Raw genomic sequence first — 16,942 nt, 5'->3', positions numbered from 1 at the left:
CAACAGATGCACCACTGCTACGTAGAAGCTGCACCGTTGCATCAAACTTTGTCTTTGGCCTGATGTCGTATCACCGCCTTGGCCCCGAACGGTGCTCAGTGAATTGTACTTATCCATCTCGTATCCATCGTTGGATGTTTGCCTTGAAGTCGGCATGATGACCCAAAATCGATAGGGCCTCGGCTCAGTGGCACAAATCAGGTTGGATGGCGCTTGGCAGGAACGAGATTATCAGAGCTAGTCCAAGAAGGAATAACCCGTTAATTTGCCCCTCATTGGTCGCAAATGACCCCTGGGTAGCATCGACAGGTCCCTGGAATTTTTATGTTTGACCCCTGTCGCCGTGGGGTTTGGCAAGCCCCTTCCCATTCGTGCTTCCCGGAATGGGCATCTCCTCTCCCAAGCCCCGACCAACTCGTGTTGCAACCTCGCAGCATCTTTACCACATCCTCGACAGTCCTTCGTTGGGACTTGAGGAAGTTGCTTGCTCTGCGCATGTATCTTCTCCTTCTTGTCGCTCATTTGGCATAACTGCATTCTTTGCTGTCATTTTTGCCATACAGGACTCGGGGCTTTTGTATCGCTTCCCTCCCTCGTTCTCTAATCTTCAGCGCAATATCGCCACATTCCACTCATAGGCCCTACTTTTGGACTCTGCTCCCCTTACAGTCACTTGCATAGTAGTCATGTTTGTAGGCTGCCTGCTTTTCCCGCGACACAGCAATGCCTAGTACTGACCCTGCTGTCCTAGATTCACTCGGCCCTCCTCGCGCTTGGCGCGACGCTGGCCGCGGCCGTCCAGCCTTTGGAGGTTCAGGGCGCCTACTTCGTCAACCCCAAGACCGGCAACCGGTTCCAGGTCGTCGGCGTCGCTTACCAGCCCGGCGGCTCTGCGGGCTATAACGAGGAAAAGAAGGTGGATCCGCTGAGCAACCCAGATATCTGCCTCCGTGATGCCGCCCTGCTCCAGATTCTCGGTGTCAACGCGATCCGCGTATACAATCTGAACCCCAACCTGAACCACGATGCGTGCGCCAGCATCTTCAATGCCGCTGGCATGTACATGATCCTCGACGTCAACTCGCCCCTGGTCGGCGAGTCTCTGACCAGCGACAAGCCCTGGGAATCATACTATGCTGCCTACTTGAACCGCACCTTTGCGGTCGTTGAGGCCTTTAAGGACTACCCCAACACGCTGGCCTTCTTTTCCGGGAACGAGGTTATCAACGAGGTTTCAAATGGCGCCACTGTTCCCCCTTACATGAGGGCCGTCACTCGCGATCTGAAGAATTACGTCAAGAACCACGTTTCCCGGCCCATCCCGGTCGGCTACTCTGCCGCTGATGTTCGTGATGTGCTTTTCGACACGTACAACTACTTCCAGTGCTCCCTTGAAGGCGACGATGACAACATGAGTAAGGTCGACATCTTCGCCCTTAACAGCTACAGCTGGTGTGGCGAGAGCTCATTCGAAACCTCCACCTTCGACGACCTGGTCAGCGGCTTCACCGGCACCTCTGTGCCCGTCTTTTTTTCCGAGTACGGTTGCAACACCCCGTCTCCCCGCGTCTTCACCGAAGTCGGCACTATCTACGGCAGCCAGATGACTGGCGTCTTCTCGGGCGGCATCGTCTACGAATACACGCAAGAGTCCAACAACTACGGCCTAGTCGAGATGAACGAGGACGGCACTGCCAAGCTCAGGGGCGATTTCGAGACCCTGCAGGCCCAGTACGCCAAGCTCAATTTCACCGAGATCCAGAGCCAGAAGCCGCCCACGGGCGAGACGCCCAAGCCACCTGCATGCAGCCCCAGCCTGATCACCACAAAGGGCTTCAACAACAACTTCACGATCCCCGTCCCCCCACCGGGAGCCGAGGAGATTATCAAGAACGGCGTGTCGCCCAAGCCCTCAGGCAAGCTGATCGAGATCAGCGACTGGACCGTCAAGTACGAGGTCCGCAACTCAAACGGCAACGTAATCACCAACCTGGCTGTCAAGCCCCTGGCCGATGACGCCATCAACGGTAAGTCCCTCCTCGCTCTTTCGGATCCGGAGCAAAAAGGAGGCAACAGGAGCAAGCTAACATGGTCCCATAGAACCGGGCACCAACACGGAAGCAGGCACCGGCACCGGCACCAGCACGGGTTCCTCAGCCTCTTCCACCCCAAGCAAGGACGCTGCCCCGCGCACGGGTGCCGTTGTCTTACCCGCCATGGCTATGGGTGCCCTTGCCGTCATGGCCGCAATCTAATTGCTTTGTTCTGACTGCCTTGGATATTTAATGCCTCGGTAGAAAAGATAAGAGGATAGAACTGTGGATATTATCAGCGATATAAGAGGGCGGGCCAAGGAGGTAATTTAGGACTGGAGTGTATTGTATTTATTGTACATGGCAGACAGGCAAACCGGGCACTCAAGCCACTCATGGCGATCCAGCCGGGCCGCTGGGTAACTGGGTAATGGGACAGACGGAGAGAAAAGGACCGGACATGGTGTGTTTGGAATCTGGTGCTTTTCTTTCTCGTGCTGTCTTCCTGTTCAGCTCGGCGTGAAACCTGTATATATTGGATGTATGTATGATACCGCCTCCTCCATTTATCTCCCAATTCCTACTTTGTTCGCGTCTTCGTAACTGGGGTATTGCGCGTCATGCTTGCCCTTGCAGGACTTAGGTCATAGCAAGGGGTGTAAATGGTACTTATGATGCTCGAGACACGCGAAACGAAGTTTCAAGCCTTGAAAAGATGTAACAACCTTGATAGCGAGTATAATGCTAGGCATCTCATGTATTATATTCTCTATTGGGGGTCCATTCCTCCCCATGGGACTTAAGTATGGGGTTTCACAGAAAAGCAGACAGTAAAGCGAGAGCCAATCAATGTAACTCCGCATCATGGGCCTCCGTTTAACCTTTGAACTCCTCAGCCTTGCTCTCCTCCCATTTGCCAGGAATCAACGCCAGAGGCACAATGCCGCTGACGTGCATCTCCGGCCCAAAGATCTTGGCGTTCAGACCCAGCTCCTGCGTCGCCGCCTTCATGTTCTTGAGACCTTCCTGGTAGTTGGGACCGGCGCGGCGCACCCAGATTTGGACATTGTGCTCGTTGAGAGTCACAGCATACTCGCGCAGGGCCTTGATGACACCCTTGAAGGTGCTGGCAACGTTGGTGAAATTGGCGATACCACCACCGATGAAGAGGACTTTGCCTTTGGGGTTCATCGGCGCCCGCAGCATCAGGTCCAGCACGGTCCGGGCGTAGTGGTATGTCTGAGACTCCGTGGGGGCACCGGAGTACTCGCCGTAGTTCGCGAGCTCATCAGCGAACCCGGCCGACGCGATAGCATCAGCATAGACGACCGAGGCACCACCGCCAGCGACCAGTGTCCAGATCCTGCCATTTGGGTTCAGGACCGTCAGCTTCAGCGACGCTCCAGTCTTGGCATCCAACTCGGCGATGTAAGCCTCCTCCTTGGAGAGCTCGCGGCCGAAGGGCGCCGGGAACTCAATCGGCGGGCCAGCATCAATGTTGACAGTGCCGTTGGTAGTTGTCGGCGCGGTGATTCCCAGAGCTGCCGGCGACCTCGCAATAGCCCACTTCACGCCGCACTCAAAGTCTGCTGTCTGATCCAGCTTGGCGGCCAGATCAAGGAAGTGCACCGATGCGGAGGTGGCATCCTCGTTGGGGATGACGACCAAGGGGTTGATCTCCAGGTATGTGAACTGGCAGTCCACATAGACTGCGTAGAGACGTGTAACTGAGAAGACGCTATGGTCAACCTCTGAAACTGCCAGTCAGCCGGCGCCGGAGACTTACTGAAATCAACAAGGACGTTGTGCACGCCCTTAGGGACCTTCTTCAAGAGAGTGGCAGCAATCTCCTCGTTTGATGGATATTCTGAAAGGTCGACAGGGATAAGAAGCTTCTCCGCTTTGGAGTCGACATCGCCGACATCAACACCGCCCTCATGAGTAAAGAGAATCCAATCGCCCTACCGAAGATGGTCAGCTGCACGTGCGTCCGGAACGGCTCAACGGTTTGGATGCTTGTGTGCTTGACGTGAGTATCCCCGTGCCCCGGTTTGGGCCCACATCATAATCTGGTTTAGCCTTCCGTTCGTCCGTCGGGCTTCGGCAGGCTCTCCTAACGTAGAACACGGGTCTGCGGGGGGCGCACTTTCTGCCGTATACAAAAACCCAGCAAATGCCCGCGAAGATGCAGATGTGGCTCTTTCCCACCCGCATCACGGTGATTCAACATGTTTTCGACCTCGCTCCTCACAACGGTCCCTTTTTGTTCCCGTCACAAAAGTGGGGCTTACGCCAAGCATGGTTTAAATTGAAAAGCAGCACTTACATCGCGAACCGAATTGATCTAGGAGGCGTTAGCGCATTTTCCTGTCAATGGTTCGTTCAACCAGCCACACTCACATTGATGTAATATTCGGTTTCTTGAGGGTGCGGCACGAAAGGCTCGACGAGGAATTGCCGGAGAACACCTTCAGTGTGCTCGACCTTTTGCACCTTGCCTGCACGCTCAGCAACCCACGCCCTAGCCTCGGGCCAGGTCTTGTTGAGGGCGAGAAGACCGCTCTTGCCGCGACGCTTGATGAGCTGGTCTGGCTTTGCAACGAACTTGGCGCCGGTGTGCAGAAGCCAGGGGTATGTGATCTCGGCCTGATCGAGAACGGCGTTGACGTCGGCATCTTCAGGGAAGTGGATTGAAGCAAGCCTGGGAGGCGGGTTGTGTTTGGTCGGAGGCGGCAGCGGGCTCGGCTTGATCACGGGAGCCCTGGTCAAGTGGTAGTTGAGAATGGCCTTGCCATCGGCCTCCAAGATGCTCTTTGCGGACATGGTGTTTCAAGTAAGTCGGAGAGGGTTTTGTTTGTTTGTTAGATCGCAATGCTTTCGCCCTGATTCCCTTCAGCCGTTAGAATTGGACTCGGAATTGGGTGTCTGATCAGCGTTCACGAGAGTGCGTGGACAGCTGAGCACAAACCCGGGCAAATCAAGTGGTTGCTTAAACCTCAAGCGAGGGGATTTACCAGATCAACGAGTCTTTAAGGCACTGGATGGTGAGGGCAGGCGTGCTTCACCCAGTTTTGCAACCAACGGAGCGAAGAAGGGGACAGTGGGCGAGAGAGGATGTCGATTCAAAGATGCACCCGGTGAGAAAAGATGAGGAAGGGACCACCGGCTCCGAATCGAAAAACTCTGGTCTCTCACTCAGCGCAGCAGCAGCACAAGGGACCGTAGCTTCCTTTGGGGTTGGGGCGGGGGGAATGGCCAGAAAAAAAGGTACCAGTGTCTGCCCACCAAAACCTTTGGGGGTAAACAAAGCGGGGCAGATCGCTTGGGGCGGTCAGGAACCCGAGGTACAGGTACCTCAAGGCGCCAAGGGAGTTAGCACCTGCGAGCTCGGGGTCTCAATTCGTCTGAACAACCAGACACCACGCTACGCTCCTGCACCTTGGCCGCAAAGATACCCGATTGCGACAGTGACGGGATGCCTGACGAATTTTCTTGTTTCTTTTCTATCTGGCATCAAGGATGTGTTTAATCTCTATCCCGTAATGTCATTGCCCGATTCACTGTCGTCTCCGTGAAGGAACTCGGACGGCGTTGGGGATCATCCGGGCGAAGCATTAGCTTGGCGCGCGACGCATGCAGCGTTGAGAAGAACAGCATTGTTGTGCAAGGCGCAAAATTGCCCGAAGTACATACCTAAATCCACCGACTCTCTTTTGTCCATACACGGTATGCGAGTGCTCGCCGATGCCGACATCCCGAGGCCGAGCCGTCCTGAGAAGCCATGTGTCTCTCAAGTTGGGCCCGCGACCCCGATGCCCGAGATCTCGGATCTCTAAAGCACGGCAGCAGAAATCTGCATGGCGCTGGCTTCGCGGCTCAGGAAGTCTGTCTTTTGGCGCCAGCAAGTCGCAACTGTTGTGGATATTCCGTCTTGTCGCGTGCGGTCTTTTTCTCTTTCTAGATCTTGTTCAGCGGTCAACGCAAAGGCTGGGAACCAAATATTCCCCGACCGGGAGTTGCTATTCCTGGGTTTCTGGCCATTTCCATTCCAAGTCTCGGAGGGGCATCGGACGACAAAGGTTGCTGAGGGGCACAGAGGTACCAGTACTTCTGTCTTCAAGCTGCTACGGCACCCCACCTGTCGTCAGCAAAAAAAAGCGGACGCCTGGCTCGTTTGGTGAAAGTCCGGTGGGTAATCCGACAGGGGCCAAAAAGAGTTGGGGAAACGACCCTGTTTGTTGGATTGGTTGACCTCGCATCCAGCCAATAAGCGACCCACCACATTTCTAGCAGGAGGGGCGGTTACGTTTCGGTCCTCTGGACAGGAGAGCACCTTCACTAAAAATCTACAGCTTGCAGAGTGTTGTGCCTACCCCGAGTGTGGTACTTCCCGACAAAAAAACTCAAAGGGACCGACAAAACCCACCCCCGAATAATCATCCTCCCTCATTCCGACTCACCTGTCCTCCCCTCCTCGCCTGCTTGCCTTTCTCTTCCCACCACTTCACGGAGACGATTACCGGTGAGCTCTGATTTACACAATCCACAATGGCTCCCGCAACATCCTCGGCCAACGGCGCCAGCCCGAGCGGCACTCTTTCGGCTAACGACAACATCCGCCGTTTCGCTGCGCCGAGTCGGCCGCTGAGCCCTCTCCCCGCCCACACTCTCTTCAACGAAAAGACAAGATGCTTTGTCTACGGTCTGCAGCCGCGCGCCGTGCAAGGCATGCTCGACTTCGATTTCATCTGCAAGCGGTCCACGCCTTCGGTCGCGGGAATTATCTACACGTTCGGCGGTCAATTCGTCAGCAAGATGTACTGGGGAACTAGCGAGACCCTGCTCCCCGTTTACCAAGAAGTTCCAAAGGCAATGGCGAAGCACCCCGATGTAGATGTGGTTGTCAACTTTGCTTCGTCTCGTAGCGTCTACAGCTCGACGATGGAGCTGATGGAGTACCCGCAAATCAAGACGATTGCTATCATTGCCGAGGGTGTCCCGGAGCGCGTAAGCCATTCCCATAGCGGCGTTGGTAAGATGTTCAGGGTGCTAACCTTGGGTTTGCACAGCGCGCGCGTGAAATTGCGCATGTTGCGAAGAAGAAGGGCGTCACCATTATTGGCCCTGCCACTGTTGGTGGCATCAAGCCCGGCTGCTTCAAAATCGGCAACACCGGTGGCATGATGGACAACATTGTTGCCTCCAAGCTGTACCGCAAGGGCTCGGTTGGCTACGTCTCCAAGTCGGGCGGTATGTCCAACGAGCTGAACAACATTATCTCGCAGACGACAGACGGCGTCTACGAGGGTGTGGCAATTGGCGGCGATCGTTACCCCGGCACCACTTTTGTTGACCACCTGCTGCGGTATCAGGCCGATCCTGCATGCAAGATCCTCGTGCTACTCGGCGAGGTCGGAGGTGTTGAGGAGTACAAGGTGATTGATGCCGTCAAGCAAGGCATCATTACCAAGCCTATTGTGGCGTGGGCCATCGGTACCTGCGCTAGCATGTTCAAGACCGAGGTTCAGTTCGGCCATGCTGGTGCGTTCGCTAACTCGCAGCTCGAGACTGCCGCTATGAAGAATCAGAGCATGCGTGAAGCTGGCTTCTACGTCCCCGACACCTTTGAGGACATGCCGGCTGTCCTGAAGTCCTTGTACGAGAAGCTTGTCAAGGATGGCACCATCAAGCCCCAGCCCGAGCCTGTCGTGCCCAAAATTCCCATCGATTATTCATGGGCGCAGGAACTTGGTCTTATCCGCAAGCCGGCTGCTTTCATCTCGACCATCTCGGACGACCGTGGTCAGGAGCTGCTATATGCTGGAATGCCCATCTCGGATGTATTCAAGGAGGACATTGGCATTGGCGGCGTCATGTCACTGCTGTGGTTCCGTCGCCGCCTCCCAGACTACGCGTCCAAATTCCTTGAGATGGTCCTGATGCTTACCGCTGACCACGGTCCCGCTGTGTCTGGCGCAATGAACACCATCATCACGACTCGTGCTGGCAAGGACTTGATCTCAGCATTGGTGAGCGGTCTCCTCACTATTGGCTCTCGGTTCGGTGGCGCTCTGGACGGTGCTGCCGAGGAGTTTACCAAGGCGTTCGACAAGGGTCTCAGCCCACGTGAATTTGTGGACACGATGCGCAAGCAGAACAAGCTGATTCCGGGTATCGGGCATCGCGTCAAGTCGCGGAACAATCCGGATCTCCGTGTGGAGCTTGTCAAGGAATATGTCAAGGCCAAATTCCCGAGCCACAAGATGCTCGACTATGCGCTGGCGGTCGAGACAGTAACAACGTCTAAGAAGGACAACCTCATCCTGAACGTCGATGGTTGCATTGCCGTATGTTTCGTTGACCTGCTGCGGAACTGCGGCGCTTTCAGCCCCGAAGAGGCGGAAGATTACCTCAGCATGGGCGTGCTCAACGGCCTGTTCGTCCTCGGCCGCAGCATCGGTCTCATTGCTCACTTCCTCGACCAGAAGCGCCTGCGCACCGGTCTGTACCGCCATCCCTGGGATGACATTACATACCTCCTCCCGAACCTGCAGCAGGCTGGTGCCCCGGGTGCCGAGGGTCGTGTGGAGGTCCAGATGTAAGGGAGCATTTTGTGTTTTTGTTAGACGCAGCATCATTTCAGCCCGAGAGAGGCAGTTCACTGTGGAACCAGGACTCGGGAGCTGGACTTGTCACACCCTTTGTTAGGCCATGGCAGAAATAGCTTCTTGCTTCCACATAGGCATGAGGACAGGCATTATTCAAACAAACTAAGATATTTAATCCATTGATGACCCGATGTCTCCCTTGCAGCGCATGATTTGTGATCAGTCAGTGGTATTGGACGTAATGGTACCCTAGGCACAATAGGTACCTGAACTTTCCTGATTGAGCTTAAACAGCGCACAAGCCACTGAGCGATGCGCGCGGGTCGCGTGGGTCGCGTGTGACTTGGCGGTCTACCACGGCAGTATTATTTTGTTCCGCACCCCTACTCCGTACCCTGCTATCTAACCCATCCCGGATGCCGTGCCGGTCACTGGTGATGACACCTCTGTGCATGTCCTGACGCCCTAGTGTTGGCAATTGATACTGGGAGTTTGACAGCCGACAACTGCTACTTTCACTGGAGGACTTTTGTTGCAGCGGTAGGTAGGTTCTGCAGTCTTTGGGCCGAGTAACGGAGACCAGGGCATAGTGTGCTGATCGCCGGTTGCGCAATTCAGAAAGTGCTGCGTCCTGCTCACCTGCTCTCTTCCCGCTTTAGCGACGACGACGTTGATCCGGGCCGACGCCATCGCCGTCGCCGACACGTACAGACAACCTCGTAAAGCCTGGTCGACCGCGGTCCCGGTTCTTCCGTCCCGACCAGCATTTTCCGAGACCATTCACTCTCCCCGTTCGGTTTTCCATCCCGGGGACAAAGCCTGACCTCAAGACTCCCATCCAAACCGAATAACAAAAAGGGGAAGAGGAGGAAGAAAAACCAGAAATGTCCTACTTCCGCATCACCCTCCACCGCTCGGCGATCGGCATGCCGAAGCGCACGCGCGGGGTCCTGGCCGCCCTGGGCCTGCACCGGCGCTCCCAGGTCGTCTTCCACCCCGTCAGCGCGCAGTGCGCGGGCATGATCATGAAGGTCAAGGAGCTGGTGCGCGTCGACGAGGTCGAGCGGCCGCTGACCAAGGCCGAGGTGAAGGCCGAGCGCACCCCGGACCCGGGTTTCTACGTTGAGCGGGCCGTCCCGCGGATGGCTGATCCTACAATTTCTCCTTCTTCTTCCGCGATATCTGCTGCTGTGAAGGAGCTCGGGAGGGTGCGAAGCCAAGGGCAAGGGGGGCAGGAGGAAGGGCTTGAGGTGAGGTTATGAGGTGGGCTAAGCGGAGGGGAGATGGATTGCTTTGGCCTTTTTGCTTGGGGATGGGGTGGGTGTGTAAGCAGTTGGAGGTGTAGGAGAGGCGGAGGAGCAAGCAAGAAAGAGGATATATCCCCTAGGGCTCTGTGAGAAATGCCCGGGCTTGGGTTTGTAAACTACTTGTACCAGAAATGAGATATCCGTAGTGTTGGGGCTTTGGGTTAGATGGATACACATGTCCGCTGCAAAACGACACATCGGGTGTCTACCATGGTATTCGTAACCATTGATTTCGCTATCTGCCCAGGCAGCGGGACCTGAATGTGTAAGGTCAAATAACAAACAGACAGGTGCTTGGTCACACACTGCCGAGCTGTACTGTTGCCCTCTGACCGACCAAGCCAAGAGCCCCAATCCCGAGGAAAGCAGCGACCCCCCTCAACGCTGCCCATACCACGCTTGCCATCCGGTTGGTAACAACAAAATCGCTGATCAACTGCCGCCTGTCCGTAGAGAGTGCCGACGCCCAGATGCCCCCTCAAGTGCCTGCTAGGCAACAAGAGAGCCGCCCGTGACAGAAAGTAGTAACAGATGCAGGGGCTTGACGGAGTGTCTTCCAAGGACCATGTAATCCGTGGCCCAGTTGAGTTGGTCAGCAAAAACCCATCCAGTGGATTTGGTAAACCGAGAGGCCTTGGTTGTGAAGAGAAAGGACGCCCAAGGCTCGGGATTCAGCCATGGCGTCTCTTGGCCTCTCAGGACACCGTTCCGCTTTCTGAACTCTCCTGCTCCGGAGCGTCGTCACCAGAGTCGTCATTCTAAGCGACCCTGGACTTCTCGTGATAATCAGCGCCGGGTGTCTCATATTCGCTGACAAAGTACTTTGTCACATGGCGGCTGAACCAGTTGGTGAATTTCATGAGCTCCTCGCGGAGTCGGTTCACCGATTGCTGGTCCATGTTGGTCTGGGCCACCAGCTCTGGGAGTGACACTGCCGCGGGTTAGCGTCATGGCGAGGTTTGCCACGGATTACAATGGATGGGCTAAGTCCTACCTAGGAGCCGAGCCAGATGTTCAGCACCGTACGTGTCGCTGACGCTCTTGTGTTTGCTTTCTTCACTATTCCAGAGCTGATGCATTTCGAGGTATTGGCCGCGCTCGAAACTGGCACGACTCTTTATTAGCCGAAGGTGCGAGCGAACATGAGACGGAGAAACCCTACCGGTAGAGAAGAATGCGGCCAAGGGCCTTGTCAAAGTACTCCCGAAGTCCGGCAATGGTCTCCTCAAGAATGTCCATTGAAGCGCTACCCTCCTGGCGGTGGGGTCGCTCGTACGCGAGATAGTCGTCGAAAATCTCGTTCGCGGGATGGACGTGTGGAAGTGGGACAAGCTGTTGGAGCTTTGTGACGTTTTCCCAATCATCAACAAGCATTGCCTTCAAATGATCCGGAAGAGGCAGCTTGATTGACGGGCGATTATGGAAATTTTCCTCCTGGGAGTCTCGTGTCAGCTTTCAGTTTGAATCCATCAAGAATGAATATGACGGATAGGAGAAAGTCTGGCACAGCCGACTTGGGCACTCCAATGGCTATGCCCATGTGCAGAGGAAACTTTAGCACGGAGGTTGGTACCGGGAAGCGGGCTTCTCCCCGGATGCGGACACTCGTCCTTTGGCTCACTTGGGCCTTGCGGTTCTTCTCTCCCAGCGCATAGCGTCCTCCTAAAACAAACATACGAAAGCCGGTTCCGCCGACGCACCCGCAAGCGGGATGTTGATTTTCGAGTCGAAGTGCTCGTAGTAATACTGGAGTAGCCTAGTCCAAGTCCCGTTCTGCTTGGCGCGTAGTAGTTTGGGATGGTTCTCGCCGGTGGGGGCTTGACGCTGTGGGATGTATTCGTAACGATTGTCAAACTTGGGGCGGTTCTGTTTGTCCAGGTAAACCGATGTAGCCGGTGTTGGTGATTTCAGGAGTTTGTCGTGTTTCTCTGCGGCCTCGAACCAGCGGGCCTCCTTGATGTCCCAGGGTTCGGACTCCTCAGATTGCTTTACCTTTAGAGCGTGACTGCGAGTTGTGCGGGTCATCGTAGACAACGTCAGAGATTCTTGATGGATATCCAACGGAATGCTCAGGGACGAGCAGTCGATGCTATGTACTGGCTGGCCTTATCCACGAAATGCTGTATTGTAATACCGACGTGATGAAGGGGTTTAGGGAATCTTTCGTCCTCTAGGTGTAAAGCGAAGGGAAAGGGGAAGGGAATAAACTTTGCGAATGCAACGAAAGGCGACGTTGCAAAGGGGGGCGCCGCTTTGCTTGCTTCCGGGGAGACGGGGCAAGGGAATTGAGGCGACTTGGTCGAACTGGCAGCCCACAACTTGTTCGGCGAGCAGCCTTGAGGGCCAGGAGAACATTGCAGTAGCAGGCCATAGTCCCGATTGGCTTCCCAGCAACGGTTCCCTTCTTGTTGAGCGGTGGTCTGCACCGCAAGCCCATCCAAGGCTGTACCCAAAGCTTCGCACCACCCAAAGACGGCGAGTTCCTTCCTGGGCATTTGCCTAGCACCTAGGCCCCTCATCCAGCCATCGAAATTGATGTGTTACATCAGTGACTGGGCCAACGACGAAGGCTTCCAACGCGACACCGAGAATCCAAGAGAAAGCGGCCAAGAGGCACTCGCCATCCTGAAGCCCGCCCCGGCCAACCTCGCAGAAAGAATGAAATGGACCGAAACACGCAAAAGCAAGAGAAACGAAAACAAAGCATTCGCCAACTTACCTGCTCAAGATCAAAATCCCTCGCCCGACGGGGTCCCCGCCCGCTTGCCATTGCGGTCCCGGCGGTGCGTTCCTCGCTGCCTCGGGCTGAACTCAAGTCGGAACCAGTTTGGCGGGTGCCCTTCTTAGGTTGCTTGGCCGACTTTCCAGACTGAAGCATTCTATACTGGTTGAGCAGCTGCGCGGCTAAGTCCTTGTTCTCGTCTGTGAACTTGCGCACTCGGTCCTGCGGTACCCAGTCGTCCCAGCTGCTCTTCCAGCCTTTGTAGTGGATCTTGTACTGCCACCCCTCGCCGTTCTCGCCGGGCATAACGTCTAGGATCTTTGCTTCATATAGCATTTCCATGTGGAAGCACAGGACGCGCTCGTCCTTTGCGAAGGGAGGCTCAGCTTTCTTCTGAGGAGCCATGATGAGGAGGCAGGTTGATGTCTGGATTGAGAATTTTTCGCTCTCTTTCTGATCAGGCTGTCGTGGAAGCGAGAGATGATTTATTTGTCCAAGACTGCGGTTACTGATTCCGATTTAGGATGCTTTGAAGGCCTTTGCTTCCTCAGTCCTGGTACTCGAAGGAAAGAGCCACCTATGCTGGTGCTTTTGCTACCAGGTTCGGGGCAACGGCGAGTAAAAATCAGGCAGATACACTACAGAAATATTGCTAAAGTCAGCTTTCTCAACGGTTGGATGAAAATGATATCGTCCCAACGAGGCCGTCGATGTGTCGATAGTCAGGGATGAGACGTTAGAGTGTGCTCGGGTCCCAGGAGTAACCAAAGCACAGATCACGGGAACACGCGCGGATGCCGGGAAACTACCAATAAGCTACCCCTATGCAGAACACCACCATCTTCCTTCCTTCTCACGTCCCTGTGCGTTTCACGGGAATTCAAAGCGGGTTCAGCAATGCACCGTGGGGATAATTGGGGTTCAATGCGTTAAAGAGGCGAGAGGAGTACCTCTGGGAGCAACATTGCTGCTCTTCGTACCTCTACTTTCTCCAACTATCCGACGCGACACAACTCGGCGCAATGGCGCCAACTGAGCAGAAGATTCTGAGCAACTACCTGCTTGTCCCTGCGCAGCTGCCCGCGATCATCTCGCTGCAGGAATTTGTTGCGCTGTTCCCCCGGTCACTGCAGTCATCGCCGCACATCCGCAGTCTATACCGTAATTTACAGAGCCAGAGAAATGCACTCATCGATGCTGTGGCCGAGCAGATCGAGGAAGAGGCCAAGCATGGCAAGGCGATGCGCCGCGCTGTGATTCGCTCAAGACGGGAAACAGAGGCTCAAGAGCATGACGATGAGCTTGAAATTGAGAAGATGGTCAGTTTTCACATCCTAGGTGCACGATACACCGACACTGACTACCTCACAGCTTGGAAATGGGCTAAGCTCGCAAAATCCCAAGCACAGCATTGCCTCTATCCTGCCAGACATGGAGAGTGCCGTCAATGAGCTTGAAAGCGAGCTGCAACTGCTAGAGGAAGAGGAAGCAGCTCTCCTTGCCTCTATCCGGCAGACCGTGGGTAGCATGAGCGATCTGCGTTACGGCCGCCTGGCTAACAGCCGGCTGCACGAGCAAGTCCTTGAGGGCCTGGCAAACTTGCAGGAGACATGTAGGGGGAAGAATTGATACGAGTCTGTTCGCTATGCCCGTGACCGCGCAACACGTGTCCTGACACCTCTGATACCTCTAGCCTTGAGAGACGGCAGCGGTGCACAATATGTTGATACCACTGTCTGCCAGCCCACCATGTATACACCCCAAAATCCGAGCAAATAAAACACAAACCCCAGCCCAGACCCACCGAGTAATATGTCGCTACCATGGAACCATCCTACAACATACGCACCGAGCATCTCCACCTAAGAACGGCCGTCTCCGGGAGGAGCAGCACGGGGCGCAGCACCACCACCGGCGTTTCCTTGCCGGTTCGCATCACCCATGCGGCGGTTCCTGGTAGTCGAGTGTCAGCGCAAATATGAACCCCTCAGCAAGAAAAAACTCACATCATCGTCCTGGTCATGAACGAGACCACCAGCATCATGGCCCACGAGGGGATAGCGCCCAGGGCCCAGAAGAAGTAGCCCAGCGGGACAGATAGGCCGTACTTGGCGAAGAAGCCGTCAATCGGGTGGAAGTAACCCTCAAACTTGCGCCATTGAATGTCAGGCCTGCCCGTGTAGGCGTCGACGATGTCTTGCGACGTAACCGTCGTGAGGTTCAGGCGCTTGTAGTGGATGTCGACCGGAGCGGGAGCCGGGAGCATCTCAAAGATCCACAGGTTGCCCGTCCCCGCAGACCAGCTGTTGCAGAGCACCGGCTGGTCGTCGCAGTTGACATATCCCAGGCTCGGCGATTGCGGCATCGCGGCGAACTTTGTCGCCGACTCGTTGAATGCTGCTTCGATCCTGAGGCAGTGGCCTGGTTTCGGACCGGTTAGTTTTGGATATGGATAACATGAGGTATCGACGGAGGTCGCAGGAGTTGGCAACTCACTATAGCATGTCTTATTCCGGCCGCTTACCAACACTAGCCACTCCTCGGGCTGCGTCGCCTCGGCCTTAACGGGCGCATAGAGGGTGTCCTTCCAGTTGTCGAGCGTGAGCGTATGGATCGGCTTCGGCTCTGTCACCTTCTTCTTCGCCTTGCCGGTGCTGATGCTGGGTGTCGCGGGGGCGCTCGCCTTGTCGGCAGCAGGTCCCGCTACGCCGAAGTTGCTGAGGAAGCTTTGGAATTTGGCCTTGTACTGCTCATACGGGCTCTCGGCGGCGGCCGCGAGCAGCGGCAGCGCCAGCAGGGCGGTTGCGGAGAAACGCATTATTACAGGGTAATAGATAGCTGCGTGGAATGAGCTGCTTGCGAATTGCTTTTGGCAGCTTTGGATGGGGAGGAAGAGATTGATGACGAGACGCAAGCGTTGGCTGTCAGGACAAATTGGGGAATGATGACGATGGAAAGAGTGAGGGGTCCGAGGGCTGCCTGAAAACTCAAAGCGACTGACTGCTCCAAGAGTGGATTTATTTGGAGGTGAAGTTGAAGCAGATACCCTCAATCAATCGCGACAGCAGTGTATGGTCCTTTGTCACAAAGCCAGCAAGCAACCTGAAAGAAGATTAGAAACAGCCGAAGTTTGCAAGGCGCGAGCTTCTCTTTAATTATGTCTTTGCTTAGCGTCGCGTCGGCTGCGATGCTAGGGTCCACGGTGCTGATGACCGGGGCCATTGATAGCACTTGTTTCGGTTAAACACTGTTGACTTAACTAGGGGCCCGCGTCAGAGACCCTTGTCGACTGCTGGTGCTGCTGCTAAGGTTGGGCTTTTTAGGCCCGGACAACCCCAGTTTCAAGCTCCGCGTTTTCGAGTACAGTGACAGGTCTTTGCTACCTCCAGCCACAGTGGGGCTCTGAAAGGGACGAGACCATCGCCGTTGAGCTGTCTGGTGGCACATGTCGAACAAAAGGCTGTATTGGTAGTAAGTAGTCATGATTAGTCGAAAAGAATCGACATACTCATTGTTTATTAACAAGAAAGTAGGCATTCGAAAAGACCAGCCGAACAATAACGTTTGTTAAGTCGTGACGCGTTCGTCCCCCAGACGCGTTACAGACAGCCAAAAACCGCGTCGAGTCTCGAACCGGAAGGCTGAGCTCTCCACAGAGCCAAATGTGTGGATACTAGCAGAACACGACGTTGCTGTGGGAAGCTGGGCGACTACGGGAAGGCCTTGGTGTAATACCGTCAGTTACAACACCACCCGCTGCGAAAGCAAAGCAACATAAACCTACGTGATCACTGGCGAGTGCTCGCTCTACCATGGCTCCGAAGAAGAGGGTACGCCCGCCTAAGGCGCATGATGCCGAGACAAATGAGGATGCTACGGAAACACAACCACGCAAAAGGATGAGAGGGAATGAGGCGAGCGAGTTACAGAGCAGGCACCAGACAACTGAGGGGAGTAAAAAAAGCAAACAGGACAAACCGTCTGCCGATAGGCCGCGGCAGAGCACAGAACGGAATGGACAGGATCAAGCAGAAGTCCAAAGCCGTCGCAGCAGAAGAGCGCGCAGACCTGAAGATGATAACCAAGAGCAAAGCCCTTCGGAGGAACCGAGAAGCAAGGAACAAGTAAACAAGCCGAAACCCAAATCAGCGCAGAATCCGGCCCCGCCTGACAAGTCGGCTGCAGAAGGCCATGATGTGGAAGATGGCTCTACGCGCCGAAGTAGAAGAGAGCGCCGGTCTGCGGACGATAACCCATGGTGGTCTGCGAACA

At 55.3% G+C, this 16,942-nt stretch overlaps 9 protein-coding genes across 9 annotated transcripts; 6 read left to right on the top strand and 3 right to left on the bottom strand.

The window, feature by feature from the left end:
• Positions 1-357: 357 nt before the first annotated feature.
• Positions 358-688, top strand: N656DRAFT_775355 (uncharacterized protein). Its single transcript, XM_064814428.1, has one exon. The coding sequence runs from the start codon at positions 384-386 to the stop codon at positions 636-638; it is 255 nt and encodes an 84-aa protein (XP_064673042.1). The 5' UTR covers positions 358-383; the 3' UTR covers positions 639-688.
• N656DRAFT_775354 (glycoside hydrolase family 72 protein) lies at positions 577-2,749 on the top strand. The gene is made up of 3 exons (XM_064814427.1): positions 577-692; positions 752-2,027; positions 2,101-2,749. Exons 1-3 carry the CDS (start codon positions 687-689, stop codon positions 2,253-2,255), a joined length of 1,437 nt encoding a protein of 478 aa, XP_064673041.1. The 5' UTR covers positions 577-686; the 3' UTR covers positions 2,256-2,749.
• On the bottom strand, positions 2,560-4,856 carry N656DRAFT_724865 (glutathione synthetase ATP-binding domain-like protein; the record flags this gene model as incomplete). Its single annotated transcript, XM_064812546.1, has 4 exons — positions 2,560-3,760; positions 3,820-3,994; positions 4,360-4,377; positions 4,434-4,856. The coding sequence occupies 4 exons, from the start codon at positions 4,854-4,856 to the stop codon at positions 2,910-2,912; spliced, it is 1,467 nt and encodes a 488-aa protein (XP_064673040.1). The 3' UTR covers positions 2,560-2,909.
• A 109-nt stretch (positions 4,857-4,965) lies between these two features.
• N656DRAFT_381427 (uncharacterized protein) lies at positions 4,966-5,794 on the top strand. The gene is made up of 2 exons (XM_064809455.1): positions 4,966-5,633; positions 5,723-5,794. The coding sequence occupies exon 1, from the start codon at positions 5,075-5,077 to the stop codon at positions 5,606-5,608; it is 534 nt and encodes a 177-aa protein (XP_064673039.1). The 5' UTR covers positions 4,966-5,074; the 3' UTR covers positions 5,609-5,633; positions 5,723-5,794.
• A 787-nt stretch (positions 5,795-6,581) lies between these two features.
• On the top strand, positions 6,582-8,635 carry N656DRAFT_765822 (citrate synthase; the record flags this gene model as incomplete). Its single annotated transcript, XM_064813437.1, has 2 exons — positions 6,582-7,040; positions 7,103-8,635. The coding sequence occupies 2 exons, from the start codon at positions 6,582-6,584 to the stop codon at positions 8,633-8,635; spliced, it is 1,992 nt and encodes a 663-aa protein (XP_064673038.1).
• A 418-nt stretch (positions 8,636-9,053) lies between these two features.
• On the top strand, positions 9,054-10,236 carry N656DRAFT_724859 (uncharacterized protein). Its single transcript, XM_064812545.1, has 2 exons — positions 9,054-9,185; positions 9,260-10,236. Exon 2 carries the CDS (start codon positions 9,526-9,528, stop codon positions 9,901-9,903), a length of 378 nt encoding a protein of 125 aa, XP_064673037.1. The 5' UTR covers positions 9,054-9,185; positions 9,260-9,525; the 3' UTR covers positions 9,904-10,236.
• Positions 10,237-10,706: 470 nt separating this feature from the next.
• Positions 10,707-13,075, bottom strand: N656DRAFT_787188 (MRG-domain-containing protein; the record flags this gene model as incomplete). Its single annotated transcript, XM_064816583.1, has 4 exons — positions 10,707-10,879; positions 10,943-11,052; positions 11,111-11,382; positions 12,668-13,075. 4 exons carry the CDS (start codon positions 13,073-13,075, stop codon positions 10,707-10,709), a joined length of 963 nt encoding a protein of 320 aa, XP_064673036.1.
• Positions 13,076-13,692: 617 nt separating this feature from the next.
• On the top strand, positions 13,693-14,299 carry N656DRAFT_703364 (uncharacterized protein; the record flags this gene model as incomplete). The annotated part of the gene is made up of 2 exons (XM_064811095.1): positions 13,693-13,989; positions 14,042-14,299. The coding sequence occupies 2 exons, from the start codon at positions 13,693-13,695 to the stop codon at positions 14,297-14,299; spliced, it is 555 nt and encodes a 184-aa protein (XP_064673035.1).
• Positions 14,041-15,879, bottom strand: N656DRAFT_775347 (uncharacterized protein). Its single transcript, XM_064814426.1, has 3 exons — positions 15,167-15,879; positions 14,677-15,091; positions 14,041-14,623 (listed from the first exon to the last, which is right to left on the bottom strand). Exons 1-3 carry the CDS (start codon positions 15,486-15,488, stop codon positions 14,533-14,535), a joined length of 828 nt encoding a protein of 275 aa, XP_064673034.1. The 5' UTR covers positions 15,489-15,879; the 3' UTR covers positions 14,041-14,532.
• Between the last annotated feature and the right edge of the window lie 1,063 nt (positions 15,880-16,942).

Source organism: Canariomyces notabilis (assembly GCF_033297395.1).
Source record: "Canariomyces notabilis strain CBS 508.74 unplaced genomic scaffold N656scaffold_3, whole genome shotgun sequence".
In the NCBI taxonomy this organism is placed as follows: Eukaryota; Fungi; Ascomycota; class Sordariomycetes; order Sordariales; family Chaetomiaceae; genus Canariomyces; species Canariomyces notabilis.
This window is presented reverse-complemented; position numbering and strand designations above follow the sequence as displayed.